The sequence below is a fragment of the Glycine max genome, chromosome 14 (assembly GCF_000004515.6).
Source record: "Glycine max cultivar Williams 82 chromosome 14, Glycine_max_v4.0, whole genome shotgun sequence".
Classification (NCBI taxonomy): Eukaryota; Viridiplantae; Streptophyta; class Magnoliopsida; order Fabales; family Fabaceae; genus Glycine; species Glycine max.
The window spans coordinates 5,024,652-5,039,267 of record NC_038250.2 but is presented as its reverse complement, the minus strand read 5'-3'; the positions used below and the strand labels follow the sequence as shown (position 1 = coordinate 5,039,267).

Below are 14,616 nucleotides of genomic sequence, written 5' to 3'. Positions count from 1 at the left end.
AGGAGGTCGGAGAGAGGGGAGATGGACACGTCGCGGCGGTGGTCGGTTTCAGGAGGAGGCTGCGGCGCCGGCGAGTGTTGAGGTTGGGGAGAATGGGGGGTTTTGGAGTGAGAAGTCACGGTCTGATTAGGGTGAATTGTGTGTGGCAAACAAAGGAGTAAACTAGGAAAGACAAAGAAATGAGTAAAAAAAAAAAGAAAAAGGAAAAAAGTCTAAACCATCCATTTAAAAAATAAATAGATCCAACGGTAAAAATCTACTACTTTCTCACAGTCGGAGGGAGACCTATCCTGGTCTCTCACCCTAGACATCACCTATGTCACGATGGCAAACATGATTTTAAGAAGACAATAAATAACATCAATGGATCAATATCTCAAAAAAGATACTTTTAATGTATATTTCTACAATAATAGACTTTGATCAACTTTTTTGTAGATTACTACTGTCAAATTTTCCTACCTAAGAACAAATTGAAATAATCTGATGATAACTCCTGGAACCTGCCATCATTAAGAGAGAAAAAAAAAATAGTGTTAAATGTCATGGCCCATCCATTATACCCCTTCTTAATTAGAAAATAAACAACCATATTCTTCAATCTGTGTAAGAGAAAGGACGTAGAAGACAAAAATGCGTAGGTAGATATTAAGGAAAAGGTTTGCTCACCTTGCTAGCAGTGCATGTTTGGTATAAACTATTTTTTTTAAAAAAATCATTTGTTTTTTAAACACTCTCATGAAACTAACATAAATAAGCGATTATTTTTCCAAATAAATTGAATCAAACAACACTAGAGATTATTAACTTCACAATTATCCTAGGTAAGTTTAAAACTATCCATTTAGGCTTAGTCCAAGGTAAATTCCATAACTTCAAAAACAGCCACATTTTCAGCAGTTATTTCATGCTAGTTCTCAACAATCCAAATGAAGAACTTAAAAACCTCCTTGTGACCCAAGTAGCAAACTAAGCTCACAATCTATGACTAAATTCAGTACATGTACAAAGTGTGCATGCGTTATACTGCAATATCTGTCAGAATGCTTCAAACATCACATTTAGAAAAATCAATGTTCTCAGAACTGGATCGGTCATCGAACCGATCAAGGTAATGGTTCAAGGGTCAATGGTCAAACCGGTTTTAAAAAAATAATTTTTTAAAAAATTTAATATAATATCCTAGTAATATTAAACAAAAAATAACATAATGTGCATAAATTGATAATAATAAAAAGTAAACTTCACTTAAAAGTGTCATAAGTTATAATATTTTATTTTTTTTGCAAAAACCAAAACGACATCGTTTTGAAAGTTTTTTAAAACTGGTTAACCCACCGAGTTTTACTGGTTTTTGACCGGTTCAGCGGTTTTTAGCGAGTTTAAGGACACACTGGTTTTTAGAAAGCGTTGGACTGGACACGTGACTGGTTGCTGGTCGAACTGGCTGATCCAGTCCGGGTTTCAAAACAATGAGAAAAATACGTTTGTCTGAAATGTCAACATATATAATTCATGTTTGTGTGTTTTGTTTATTAGTCAAACATAAGAAAAGCTCAAGGTGACTTGAACAACAGATATTGTTATGATTAAAGTAAAATTTAGCATCTGAAAATAATAACAATGGCAATGCACTAGATACGTGTCTAAAGCATACATATGTATTGATTTCTCACCTTGTCAGGCATCATCCAGAAACTAACTTCACGATAATGAAGACAGAGTTGAGAAGTAAAAGAGGAAATCTTAGGTACTGAGTTGCATAAATGAGACCTATAAGCTGGCCTTTGAAAGATTTTGTCTGTCCAGCTGAGAAATCTGATAAGCCCCATCCTCTAGGTGTGAGAAAGCGGTCCTCGTTTAGTATTGCTAGTGCGTTTGCAAGAAGCAGGAACCCCTCAAGTAAGGTCCACAATCCCATTTCCCTGCATTATAAAGAAAACCAGTTGATATGTTAGGACAAAGACTACTAGATGCTTTACAGAAATGCCAGATGGCAGCAAAGGAGTGGAGGAGGAGGGCATGTGAATCATGAAGGAATCATGCAAGAGAGAAGAGAGGGGGAATATGGGCATGAGAGGGGATTGGAACAGGTATCGGATATCATTTCAGGGAATTTTGGGGGTGCTGAGTATAGGAGCAATTCCTATCTCAGCAAAAAGGAGTCACTATCTTCTTATTTTACACTTTTTAATTTGATCATCTTGTAAGGAGCTAGTCTCCATTCATTACATTGTTCTTCTTCTACTTTAGCTTATAGGTAATCCTTGTACCGACTATTGAGGGCACTTCCTCAGTGTTCCTAAAGCATTAGAATACCATTTCAGTTCAGTAATTTAATTCCACTTCTGGTACCTATCATATGACTAATGAATTACCGAAAATTGGGAGATATGATAATGATACGTTAGAACAAAGACGAGTAGATGCTTTACAAATCACTGAAAACCTATGCACTGGCAAGCAAGAAAAAATATCAAGTTCATTCTAAAGCATTGATTGAGACAGATAACAGCAAGAAGCATCATATGAAATCAAGTGTTAGCTACTACAAAACCACTAACCAGTAGTTCCTCCATTGACTTGTCTCTATTAAAATGGCCAATGATCATTGATGCAGCTGATGTTTGGAGGAAAAAGGAATTATTAACCATGAGCATGAAAAAAACTAGCAGCACTATGTAAGTGTTTTACATAATCAAATCCTAGACTTCCAGACACCAGTTATCCTCATAGTGCCTCATCTTCGGTAAATTATTGCAGTTATAAATGCTGATAAAAAGTAACCATAATTCATAACCAATAACCATTAAATTGAAGTGAAGCATGTTATCCCTGAATCTGATTCAGTAGATAATACTATTTGTTGAAATATATGTAGGGGAAAAAGCAGTGGGGATGCTTCCATTGTCAAAGAACTGACAGACTTATAACAGACTTGACCCAATTTCCCTTAGGCCTTAGCAGAAGCCTAAAAGCAAGAAAAATCAAAATTCCTCTAATAATCACATAAAGGACCTAAAAAATCATTCCATGTCATTTTGTAAATAAACTCTTACTCTCAATTGAAGAATTTCGAATTCAATGATAGTAGTTATCTTTTGCGGCTCTGTCCCTTTTTTTTATCTGGGTGTCAATAATTGTTGTGCAAAGTACACACTTCAAACACATTGAAACAATTGGCAGGCACAAGTGATTTTAAGGCATGGATCAGAATTCACAATAACAAAGGAACTCAGATCAAATAACAGACGCAAGACTGATCTTAACAAAGAACAGAACCCTAGATCTGCCAACAAATCCAACAACCAAAAGTGCATATGATCAAAGTGATTTTTAAAGCGGAACAAACTAAAGGACCACCTTCGATTGAATACGGTCAGAAAACTGAAGCACAGTAGAATATAAAAAACAATATGGAGGAATGGAGAAGGTGAAGGAGGTAACCTAAGAAAGGAGCAAAAACGAAAAGTAGATGGCGGTGGCGGTGGCGCCGTGGACGGTGGAATCAGAGAAGACAACAAAAGGTAACCAATGAGAAGACAAAACCCCAAATTTGCCAAAGCGCACCGTTTTTCTTTCAATTGCTTTGCGTGTTTTTTTTTTTACCTCTCTCTGGTTTAGATTTTAGAAACAAAAATAAAACATTTAAACATGTTTTCGGTCATCTATTAAATTTGATTTTTTTTTTTTGTAAATTTTAAATTTTATAGATTCAAAATTTTTGGAAATAATTTTCATTATTGATTATTATTTATTAAAAATGTCACGTATATTTAGTGTGATTGTTACTTTGTTTACCTGATTAATCATTGTTACCCCATTTCCAAACAAGTTTAAAAGAAAAGGCATGACTTAATTTGTAAAATTTAAGATTTTATATTGAAATTTAAAAACTAAAAGTACAAGAAAAGAAAATAAAACTAAAAAAAATATTTTTAAAAGATTTTTAAACTTGATTCTGAAAAACATAGCAAACAAACCTAAGAAAATGATCGTTTGTGACCATTGAAGCGCAAGAATCCAATTGTCTTTTTACCATGATGATCCCAAATAAGACATCAGCAAGCTTGCTTTGCCTAAATTCTCATAAGAGCACCATCAACATTCAACTTAAAGCGATCTTGAGGTCTAAGATTGAGATTTAGCTCAATAAATTTCTTCTGAATCATCAAATAATTCAACTGACATTAGCAAATAAGTCATTTTAGGTTGTTTTAGAAGACTTAATGTCATTTTAAATTCTAATGATTGAATAGCATAACATTCAAAGTACATTTCAAAAATTAAATTACAACTCGAAATATGACTATGATACAGGTTAATGTCAAAACCACCAATTAGCCTACTCTGTCTACTTACTTTAATATACAATTCAAAATAGTTATTTGGCTTTTGCAGCTCCAATTGCCAAAATGCTCTGCATATTTACAAATCTAAAGCAGTTATGTCTCATCTCATGACTCAATACCATTTACTATGTCATGATTCGTGACTTATTTACATCATCATCATTGTCTCACGACGCTCACAAATGCAACCAGGATAAGGGTTTGCATAAAAGCTCTCTTCCAACTTGGGGTGTCGATTAACTTTTCTATGATGAGGACCTCCATTTTTATTTGCATGTATGCTCTTAACCCTCGATGAAAACTCATCCCAAGAAATCAAACCATTGTCCAACTGATCAATCAGCCTCACGAACTTTTGCCTGCAGCATATTAAGGTGCAACAATTAGAAAACCAGATTGGATTAATATCAATTTTGAGAAAAAAGATTATATACCAATAACGTAAAATAATTTTATATTTTTATCCAATCACAAATCAACATTGTGGTAAATTTGTTAATTTTTACAAATTACCTTAAAAATCATACCAACCATGATTTGTGATTAGATTAACAATGTACCATAAACTCATCAACTATACTATAAATATACTAAAATGGAGCCTAATATGTTGTTTAATAGAATTAATACTTGTCCGGGCTAATAGTTTTTCGAAACCCTTCAAATGCGCGATGACCTCGAGCTGCTTTGGCCATGTGCCCATCATAGCTGTAAATGAAAACATCACTCTCTACTGCTATGATGTAATCCAAAGCAGCAAGTTGGTTTTGGTGATCCTTAAAGGGTAGAAGCTCTTCTTTTGTGGCTAAAGTGGAGTGTGTGAGCAAGTAACGATACTTGCTTCGGAGGGACTTCATTTCATCTTTACCATAAATCATGCCTGCAGCTACATAAATTTTTGTGTCATAAGGATAGCCAAGAGCTTCAAGGAACACTGCAACCTCTCTTGGAGTCATGGGGCAACCACCACGTAAGCGCCTTGATTTGCTATCAATCTCTTTCACTTTCCAATGTTTCACTTTATATCTCATTTTCTTTAGCTCCACGGCTTCTTCTTTAGTCAGATTATGGCTGCAACCTGTAAAAGCAAGCATGTCCTTTTCATATCTGCAATATTCACATGTGCTTGTGAGAGAAATGTTAATTATTTTTTCCGAGTCAATGTGATAGTATGTAACTCTATCAATTAATTAAAGCAATAAACCATATTAGAGGAATTACCTTAAATGGAGAGCAATGTAAGGGGTGTTGTTGTCTCTAAGTCTATTTACTAACTTCATTCCAAGCTCTTCAATTGGAACTGTGAATTTAAGCCCCTCATACATGGCACGACAACGTACACTCTGAATCGGAGTAGCTAAACCATTGTTGACTAAGCGAGAATCAGTATGGGTAAATTTGATCACTTTGTGTTTCTTCAATAATTGCAGCACCTCCCCTGCGTAATAACCTGCCTACATGATTCAAAACGGTCACAGAATTTAGATTAAAAACCGAAGTAGATACATTGTGAATGTGCTAGAAGTTTCTATGTAGATAATGTGTGGTATTGCCTTGGACCAAGAAACCGGAGCCTTCAAAACTGGCTTAATTGTTGCAAATTCTGGTGGTAGAGATTCCACTATTTGAACATCATCTTTTAAAACTTCAATGAAGTTCTTCCAGTCAAAAATTTGCTTAAAATCACTGAGACAATAAAATTAGAACAATAGGAAATCAGAGATGCGCATATTTTTGACACAAAACTCAAGTAGATGAGATTCCATACCTAGAATCTGTCCAAAAGGAATCATGATCCAATGTAGGCAAAACCAAAGTGGCTTTCATAATTTTTGCAATAGCAACCATGTCACTTATCTGCAATTGGATGGAAAATATACTAATATATATGTCATAGGATCAAAGTAAACAAGAAATTTGAAAATAATAACCCTAAATAAGGTAACCATTGGCATGGCTCTAAAAGCAATTTAATAGCGTACTCCAGATTTCATTTGATTTAATCCTCCATTGGCATGGACCATAAGGTAACCATTTGTGAAGTTTTCTTTCCCTGTAGAATAGAAATTCTTCCTAGTTACAAAGATGGCAGAGTGTGAATCACTTGTAATGAACTTTAATTTACTCAAAGTTTGATGAATAAAGAACTTTGGACTCACGTCTGTCACTTTCTGATCGATCCATGCATTTGTAGTAGTTGTCACTGTTGGGATGCTTCCAAATTTTAAGAGTCTAACTAACATATATCAGAGGAAAACTAGCATCACAATCTAAAGGTAACGCCAAGTTATATTTACATTGATTATATTGTGAAGTAAAATATATGAAGCAAACACAAAAAATAATATAACACCATGTGTCGGTCCAATATGATAATTTTGACCAACTTTTTGTAAGGCAACAAAGGGTGAAAAGATAACTTTGATATTTTCAGTTGTTCAAAACAAAAGAAACAAAGAAATCAATAGAGGGAAAGTTATTTCCATTGTATAAAAAAAATAATGGGAAGGGGAAAAAATCAAAGATTTTTTTTTCGGATGAAAGTTTATCTAAAGAGCTTTTCTTATACTTTCTTTTCACCCGCCAAAACAAATTAAAACCTTAGCTTTAAACCACATTAAATAAATAAAATATATACACTTCACTTACACTTAGGCATGTAACTACTAAGTGCATATTTGAAATGATTATTTTGATGAAAATAATTTTTTATTTTTCAAAAGGTTTTTTTCGTTAAGAAATTGACAACATACATAATTATTTTTTTAAAACAAGTCAGATGAAACACACTGAAATTCTCCTAAAACAAAAGTTATATATATTTTTCCAATGAGAAACAATGTAATAGTAAAAAAGGCGTTTGCTAACTTAAGCTAGTAAATTTTTATACCAGTGAATACAAGAGCCTGAGATTAAATATGCATTCAACTTTCTTCCTCTGCGAGTTTAATATGTGTATTGATCTATATGTATTCTTTGAGTTATGTGAGTGAGCAATTTAATAATTAGTTGAAAAGACAAAAAAAATATATTTGAAATAATTGTGAGATTACATGTGAGATTTACGAGAGAAGATAGATTTTGTATAGTTGTAACCTCCAATGGATAATACACAGAAGAAAAGAAATGTGTAATGGTAAATATTAAGAAACCAAGCAACTAAAAATCCTAGATAACCAAGAAAAAAACAACAACCCTATACATGATTGACAAACTTTCTATCCAACCAACTAAAACAATACCAATTACACCCAATTCATCGTTAGAAGATGTTAGAAGCAATGAAAGAAGAACGTTAAAAAAAAAACGATGGAAAAATAAGATGAATCATAAAATTCATGAAAAAAATATAACAACAAAATGGGGTAAAAAATATCACGTAGAACAAATAATTGTATACCGGTGACTTGTTTGGTGAAGGTACGTGTTTCACCAGGTTTGCATGTATTACAGGATCCAAGGCGAGTTGATCAAAAAGCATATTCAACAACACAAACTTGGTAAGCACACACATAAAAACCAAAACCATTAAGGCTAAAAACATGTGACGTCCAAGCTTGAGCCTGAAAAGCTTTTGCCAATCTCGTATTATCTTACGTCGCGTGGAGGACATGCCTCTCATGCTAGAAGACATCAACCCATATCGTTCTTCTGTGCCATCTAATAGACCCCTCCTTACCTTGAACATGGTGCACAGGATAATTATTGATTAAGAGCCACGCTTGGCAAAGAGATAAAGATAAGATATTATTAGAGAGATTAAGGTCAAGGAATTAACAAAGGGAGAGTGTGAGGTCATGAGAAACATGCAACCATGCATAGGTCGAAGGTTGGCTTGTGGGATGGACTTTGCTTTCTTCATTTGTCTTTGGTGAGGCTTTTGTATAGTTAAATGATTTGTCCATATGTCATGGGACCGAAATATGAGGCGATACACTCTCTCTATTTCATATGTTTTTAGTTTGTGTGCTATATCGAGTTTAATAAAATTTTATAATGTGTGGCAAACTATTTCATGTATGCATTAAATTGACAACAATACACTAGTAACATAAAAATAATTTTTTAAACAAAGAGAGAATATTTTTTTACATTTATATTACGTTTTTTTATATGTGGCATAAGGAAAGGTTTGGTTATGATTAAAAAAAAGTATGTTCCTTAAAGAAAAATATTTTGTTAGGTTGATGAAATTAAGGACTTGTAACCTTTTTTGCACACCTCTATGACTCTTCTCTCTCCCTTTCTCTTTCATTATATCTCTGTTCTGTTCATTCTCTCTCTTTGTCTTCGATTTCTTTTGCTATAAAACAACACCACAAGAGAGGATCTGTTTTGGTATTTTAGCCAATTTTTTTGTAATGGAAAAATCTATATCAATCTTATTTTAATAGCATGACTAAGTGAAAGTGGGATACTGTAAAAGATTTTACCTAGTGATGTACGTCGAGTTGTTCTTATATAAAGGATAGGATAGATAGGATTATAATGCGGACAAATCATAATATAAATATGCAAGCATACTTATAAGATAAATTCAATATGATATGGAACTTTAAGTTTTTTTTTTCTTCACAGATCTCCTTCTTCAAAGTACTCATGTTTGAGACACAATCCAACATTGAATATAAATTCTTTTAGCGAGAATTAAAATCTTGATTCAAGACTAATTCATTCTATTAGACCTAATCTTAACTACTGTAATATTTTGAAACTATCTTGATATAAGTAACACAAGTTGACTAATCAACTTCCAGTCAATAATCATATTATTTAACGCTCTTTAAAAAAACACATATTTAACGCATCTCTAATCAAGAAATTCTATCGTGTTATTAAATTTATTTTATATAATTTTTAGACATTTCTATCATATCAAAAAAAATTATTATATTAAACAATTCTATCATTTTTATTTTATTTTGACCCTTATATTATATTATTCATCACTACTTCAATACAATTTAAAAATTACTATTACAAGTAAAAAGCTATTATGGAATTCATTAAGGGTTTATTTGATGGTAAAGGTATAGAATATTATATAAGAGCAAGATAAAATTAAAAAAAAAAAAACCTCCACTCTCTTAAACTTTAATTTATTTGACTTCTCATTTTATTTTAACTTTAAATTATAATAACATTTATTAATAAACTAGAAGTTTCTTTATATTTTTGAATTCTTTTATTTAATTTCAAAATACATTATCTTTTATACTTATTTTTTAATATAGATATATCAATAAAATATAAAAATTATTCATTCCTACATTGACCGAGTTAAAAATATAGTATGCAGTATGTATAGCTACTAGTTTATTGGGAAAACAAACAAGATAAATATGGAACATTTTAAAAAAAAAAAAAAAAAGGCAAAGCAAAAGGCCGCGGGAAGCCCAATTGAATGGGCCTTGCAGAAAACCCTAGCTAGTTCGCTCCGTTTGACTATGTCTATAAGAACCCCGAAACTGATGCAATTGTTGCCACTGCTTCCGCCGAGCTTAGGAGAATAGAAGAGGAGCAGGAGGCATCACCATTGCCACAATGGTTAAAGGTCGCCAAGGAGAACGTGTAAGGTTTGCGATCTTACTCTTTCCTTTCATTTGCTATGTTTATGGCATCGCTTTTAATCTATGGGTTTAGTGTCTCCTAATAATAATTTGATTTTCACAAATTTTAGCAGTTGTTCGTACAACATGCGTAATGCACATATCATGAATATTTGTTAACGTTATCGTTGTTTTTCTTGTTTTTACCAGACTCTACGTCAGGGGTTCAATTCTTGGATACAAGAGGTGCGTTTTATTTATTATTAATTAATTTAAAGGTTTTCTGGAGATTGTACAATAAACAACAGTATTAGGTTTATTGATTTTCTCATAAATAGTTTCAATCTGTGCCGTGTATTGGATATTGATATTGATTAATGGTGGTGTTGTTCAGGTCCAAGTCAAATCAATACCCAAGCACCTCCCTAATCCAGATTGAGAATGTAAACTCTAAGGAAGAAGTTGCGTGGTACTGTGGGAAGCGCATGGCTTACATCTACAAAGCGAAGGTAAAGAAGAACGGAAGCCACTATCGCTGCATTTGGGGTAAGGTCACCAGGCCTCATGGTAACAGTGGTATAGTTCGAGCTAAGTTCAAGTCCAATCTGCCACCTAGGTCAATGGTAATTTTTTTGGACTCGGAATTGGTTCCTTTTTTTGGCATTTTTTGTGGTTTCTGACGGTTGGGTGTTGATGCGTCTGCAGGGTGCAAGGGTTAGAGTATTCATGTATCCAAGCAATATATGAGGTAATGTTACCGTTTTTGTTAACATTTTAAGTTATTTGTATGCTTCATCAATTGCCAACCATACTAGTGTACAGTGTCCTATTACTAATGTGATTCTGAAACTCAATGATATGAATGGAATATTCATGGAAATAAAAGTATTATATTTCAGTTATGATGGGGCTGTGGTAGAAAGTGATGAATAATGCAGGTACTTCTGATGACATGTCTAGCGCTGTTCTCTTGGTGCAGCCGAAGTGGCTGTGCCGAGCATCTGCACTGTGTCTGCGTGAGTTACATTGACATCTGCCACTGATTTATTCACTGCCCCAAGTTGTTGCTCATGCCAATGTGCAATCACAAATTGTGTTTATGTTTTTTGCAAATAGAGCTTGTGCAATCACAATGTGTGTACCTACCTTGAAAATTTTATATTTTTAAAAAAGAAATGAAATTCTAAGATAAAACCTATCTGATAAGTGTGTAGATGAAACTGAGAGTTCAATTGCAATGGTTTTTGCAATGATGGGTACCCCACTCCTCCATTGAATTTTTGTGGGCCTTTCCTAGCATTACTTCATGCTAGGTGCATTTGTGGTTGATTGAATCATTATCATACTTCATTTTTTTTTTCCCTTCCCTTAATCAAACCCCATTGTATTGTCTGTGTTTTATCTGTCCCATTTCCTTAATTCAAGAAATGAAATGGATGACTTGAACACATTCTTAAAAAATTGCACAAAGTTCTTCTTGGGAACCCTTACAAAATCAATTCCCAGGATTTTATCTGTGCGGATAGCAAGTGAAAAACCTTTCTGCTTGAGCCTTCTCCTTTATCCATGGAGATAAGCTCCAATGTAATTGGCTTACAGTTTCATTCATTTTCTGAAAAAAATTATTATTTGTTGCTGTGTTGTGGTTAGTAGGCATGTTTAATAATAGTTTTCACATTGCCTCATAATTGATTGTTACTTGTATTGCTACCTTATCTTACTTGGGGACAAAGCTACTTCCTTTTTCAAAAACTCCATTGTATTGTCTATATGTTCTATCTGTCCTATTTCCTTATTTCAAGAAATAATGTTGATGACTTGAACACTTTATCATTATTAAAGTTGCACATAGTTCTTCTTGGGAACCTAATATTAATTCCCTGGATTTTATTTGTGCAGATATTAAGTGTAAAACCTTTCTGCTTGAGCCTACTCCTTTATCCGTGGAGATATGCTCCAATGTAATTGGCTTACAGATCCATCCATTTGTGAAAAGTTGATTGTTATTGTGTTGTGATTTTGCTGTTTTTGCACATAGTAAGGTATTAAAGGCATGATTAATGGTAGCTTTCTCATTGGTTGAGATTGTTTTAATTTATTATTAAAGGCATGATTAAAGGACATGAGGTGTGTTTTGTTGGACTGTTTAGTTGTTTGAAATTGATTCAAAATGTACCTTTTTTTTTCCAGCTTCTGTTTCCTATTAGTGCTGTCAGTGACTTGGGAATATCTAATGAATTATCATGATGCCCTTATTTTATCCTCTACATGATCTAATTGACGTTGAAATTGCATGTTGGTTGTCTTTGCAGATTCTCAGGATTCGTGTGTCGTGGGGCTAGTTTGTCAGAGTATTTGAAAGGAATTTGCATTTTGCGAGTTAAATTTGTGTTTTTCTTTTTTGGTAGCTCTTGAGCAGAATAGTATCTTTGTTTAGGATGGAGAATGAACCCCGTGTTTTTCTTTATTCTCACTGCCATGGTTATTAAGGAGGATTGAGTCTCAATTTTATAAACGGATTTTTCTCCTCACTTGTTGCATTTTCCCGTCCCCTTAAAATTGGAATTGAAGAATTCGAGCTCGCTGTTCTCGGGATAAAAAAATTGGAACTTTTCATCTCCATCTTAAGGAAATGTCTATTGGATTAATTATTATTGGAATGAAGTTAAAGGGATTAAATTGTGATCTCCCGGAAAAGTCAATCGTGTATGGTATATAAAATTTGTGATGAGCGTTTAGAGGGAACTGAAAACACTGTTTTGAGTACATGTTTTTTTTTTATATATAAATGACTTTTTGCACTGCATTTTGACGGGAAAGCATCTTTCATTGGTCATCTAATTTGTCGGCGATGGTGTTTCTGTGACAGCATTCAACTGAAAGCAACTGGCACGTGAGAAATAACGAGATTAAAGTGGGGTAAAATTTGTCGAATTTGCTTTGTGCAAGTCTCAGTGAAATTACTGGCATTAGAGGAGTTGCACTCAACTCATCCAGTCTATTGAAACTACATCACCGATTCACCATTCAAAAGTAAATAAATATAGTCGTAACTATTCATATTTTAAAAATAATATTTCAACTTTTCTTAGTTAGATATAATTAGTAAATTATCCCAATCAATTACGTTTAACATTTCTGTTTTAATTAATAAAAAATTCTCCAAAGCAATGGCTACTAAAATTTGTTAACATTATTCTATAAATAATATATGTATTTAACAAAAAGAGATCAAACTTTTTTTTTTATTTTTGACTGGTAGATAAATCTTTCTTGTGCTATTAAGTATGTGAATTTGATGTATCATTTTCTACTTTTACAGAACATTACTATGCAGTTGGATGCAAAAGTAGATAATTTACGGTAACGTTTCCTTAGTACATGTACGACTACTACCTTTCTTAATTCTAATCAGTGAAAAGTCCAAGTTTTTCACCAAGTAGAAGAAAACACAAACAAAAATTACGATAATGAGAGAGTATAAGTAAAGATAGGGAAGGGAAAAAAGAATGTTACTAATCAATGGAAAAAAAATGGATACAAATAATATTATTTTTATACGAATAGGAGGACCTTTTTATAGAAAAAATATTAATTATTTCCGACAATATTATGTATTATGTACTTATTACTTTTAAAGATATTAATAACAAATAAAAATATTTGGCTCACTACAAAAAACGAGGGGATTACATTTACTCACTTTATTCTGCGCGGAAGTCAGATTGAAATGAGATGAGATCGTATTTCCATTTTCAATGTTAAAAGCCGTCCCCCAAATATCTAATATAATTTTGAACTAAAGTCTTTTAGATCCATAATGAATTGGATGATTCACCATAACTCTTTTAGATCCATAATGTTATAAGAGTAACTTTGTGATAGATTTCAGATTGAAATCTTAAATCACTTTTTAGTAAACTCAAGGTATCATGTAGAATTGAAAATCTTGTAAGGTCTCTTATATATTTTTTAATGATAAATCTTATTTTAAGATGCTCCTCTTGCTTACTTGGTTTGGACTCTTCATAGGAACACTTTAAGTGCACTGCTTTAGGTGGCTTTGCATTACTCATCCACCTTCAATTCCATGAAGTAACAAATTTGGACCTAACAATAACCTAACTCTGCTTTGACTGATGGGTGGTGGGAAGCACGACACAGTCTTACCTATGGTTTGGAGTTTTCCCACTTGAGAAGCACATCAGATCCAATAAATATCATGAAAATATGTAACATATACCAACTTTTTATTTATTTAGTATCACATGATTCACATTACTTGTTATATTCATTAAGAAGTTATTAATCTTTAAAATTGATTCATACATTTAAGAACACTTTGATTCACTTTAGTATATGATTAGCTAATATAATAACTATAAGTTAGTTTGGATAGACTTCTAATAAATACTTACAAGAAAATGGAATAAAATAAACCATAAAACTAAAATGAATCAAACTTTTTCTTTTATATATTAAAATTAACTTATACATTTGAAACTTATGGACAAGTTAAATAAAAGAGTATGGAAAAGTTTAGATGTACAAGTTAATTTTAATTTTAAGAAAAGTTTGATTCAATTTTACTAGTTATTGTCAATAATTTATTCAAACAAATTCTATATAAATTAATTGATACTCAATAAGGTTAGCGTAGTGGTCAATAGTTTGGGTAATATATATGAAAATTTAGGTTAAATTCTAAATATTAT

The 14,616-nt window shown here is 32.6% G+C and overlaps 2 protein-coding genes and 1 non-coding gene across 8 annotated transcripts; 1 reads left to right on the top strand and 2 right to left on the bottom strand.

Annotated features, from left to right (window-relative positions):
* Nucleotides 1–368: 368 nt before the first annotated feature.
* LOC100527874 (immediate early response 3-interacting protein 1) lies at nucleotides 369–3,626 on the bottom strand. Of its 2 annotated transcripts, XM_006595815.3 has the most exons (4): nucleotides 3,448–3,626; nucleotides 2,565–2,620; nucleotides 1,677–1,925; nucleotides 369–503 (listed from the first exon to the last, which is right to left on the bottom strand). In XM_006595815.3, the coding sequence occupies exon 3, from the start codon at nucleotides 1,919–1,921 to the stop codon at nucleotides 1,688–1,690; it is 234 nt and encodes a 77-aa protein (XP_006595878.1). In that variant the 5' UTR covers nucleotides 1,922–1,925; nucleotides 2,565–2,620; nucleotides 3,448–3,626; the 3' UTR covers nucleotides 369–503; nucleotides 1,677–1,687. The 2 variants fall into 2 exon arrangements, with proteins under 2 accessions (XP_006595878.1, XP_003544138.1); XM_003544090.4 differs by lacking the exon at nucleotides 2,565–2,620 and having other exon boundaries at nucleotides 3,448–3,624.
* An 856-nt stretch (nucleotides 3,627–4,482) lies between these two features.
* Nucleotides 4,483–8,073, bottom strand: LOC100780690 (O-fucosyltransferase 19). The gene is made up of 7 exons (XR_005888446.1): nucleotides 7,753–8,073; nucleotides 6,335–6,584; nucleotides 6,121–6,209; nucleotides 5,906–6,038; nucleotides 5,574–5,806; nucleotides 4,983–5,459; nucleotides 4,483–4,711 (listed from the first exon to the last, which is right to left on the bottom strand). It is a non-coding gene; the product is annotated as an O-fucosyltransferase 19 (transcript).
* Nucleotides 8,074–9,805: 1,732 nt separating this feature from the next.
* LOC100499746 (uncharacterized) lies at nucleotides 9,806–12,432 on the top strand. Of its 5 annotated transcripts, none has more exons than XR_001384440.3 (6): nucleotides 9,806–9,928; nucleotides 10,112–10,147; nucleotides 10,296–10,524; nucleotides 10,607–10,649; nucleotides 11,801–11,862; nucleotides 12,214–12,432. XR_001384440.3 is itself a non-coding variant. In NM_001248523.2 (5 exons), the coding sequence occupies exons 1-4, from the start codon at nucleotides 9,897–9,899 to the stop codon at nucleotides 10,646–10,648; spliced, it is 339 nt and encodes a 112-aa protein (NP_001235452.1). In that variant the 5' UTR covers nucleotides 9,838–9,896; the 3' UTR covers nucleotide 10,649; nucleotides 12,214–12,405. The 5 variants fall into 5 exon arrangements, 1 of the variants encoding a protein (NP_001235452.1); XR_001384439.3 differs by having other exon boundaries at nucleotides 11,801–11,943; XR_005888167.1 differs by having other exon boundaries at nucleotides 10,607–10,917.
* Nucleotides 12,433–14,616: the final 2,184 nt, after the last annotated feature.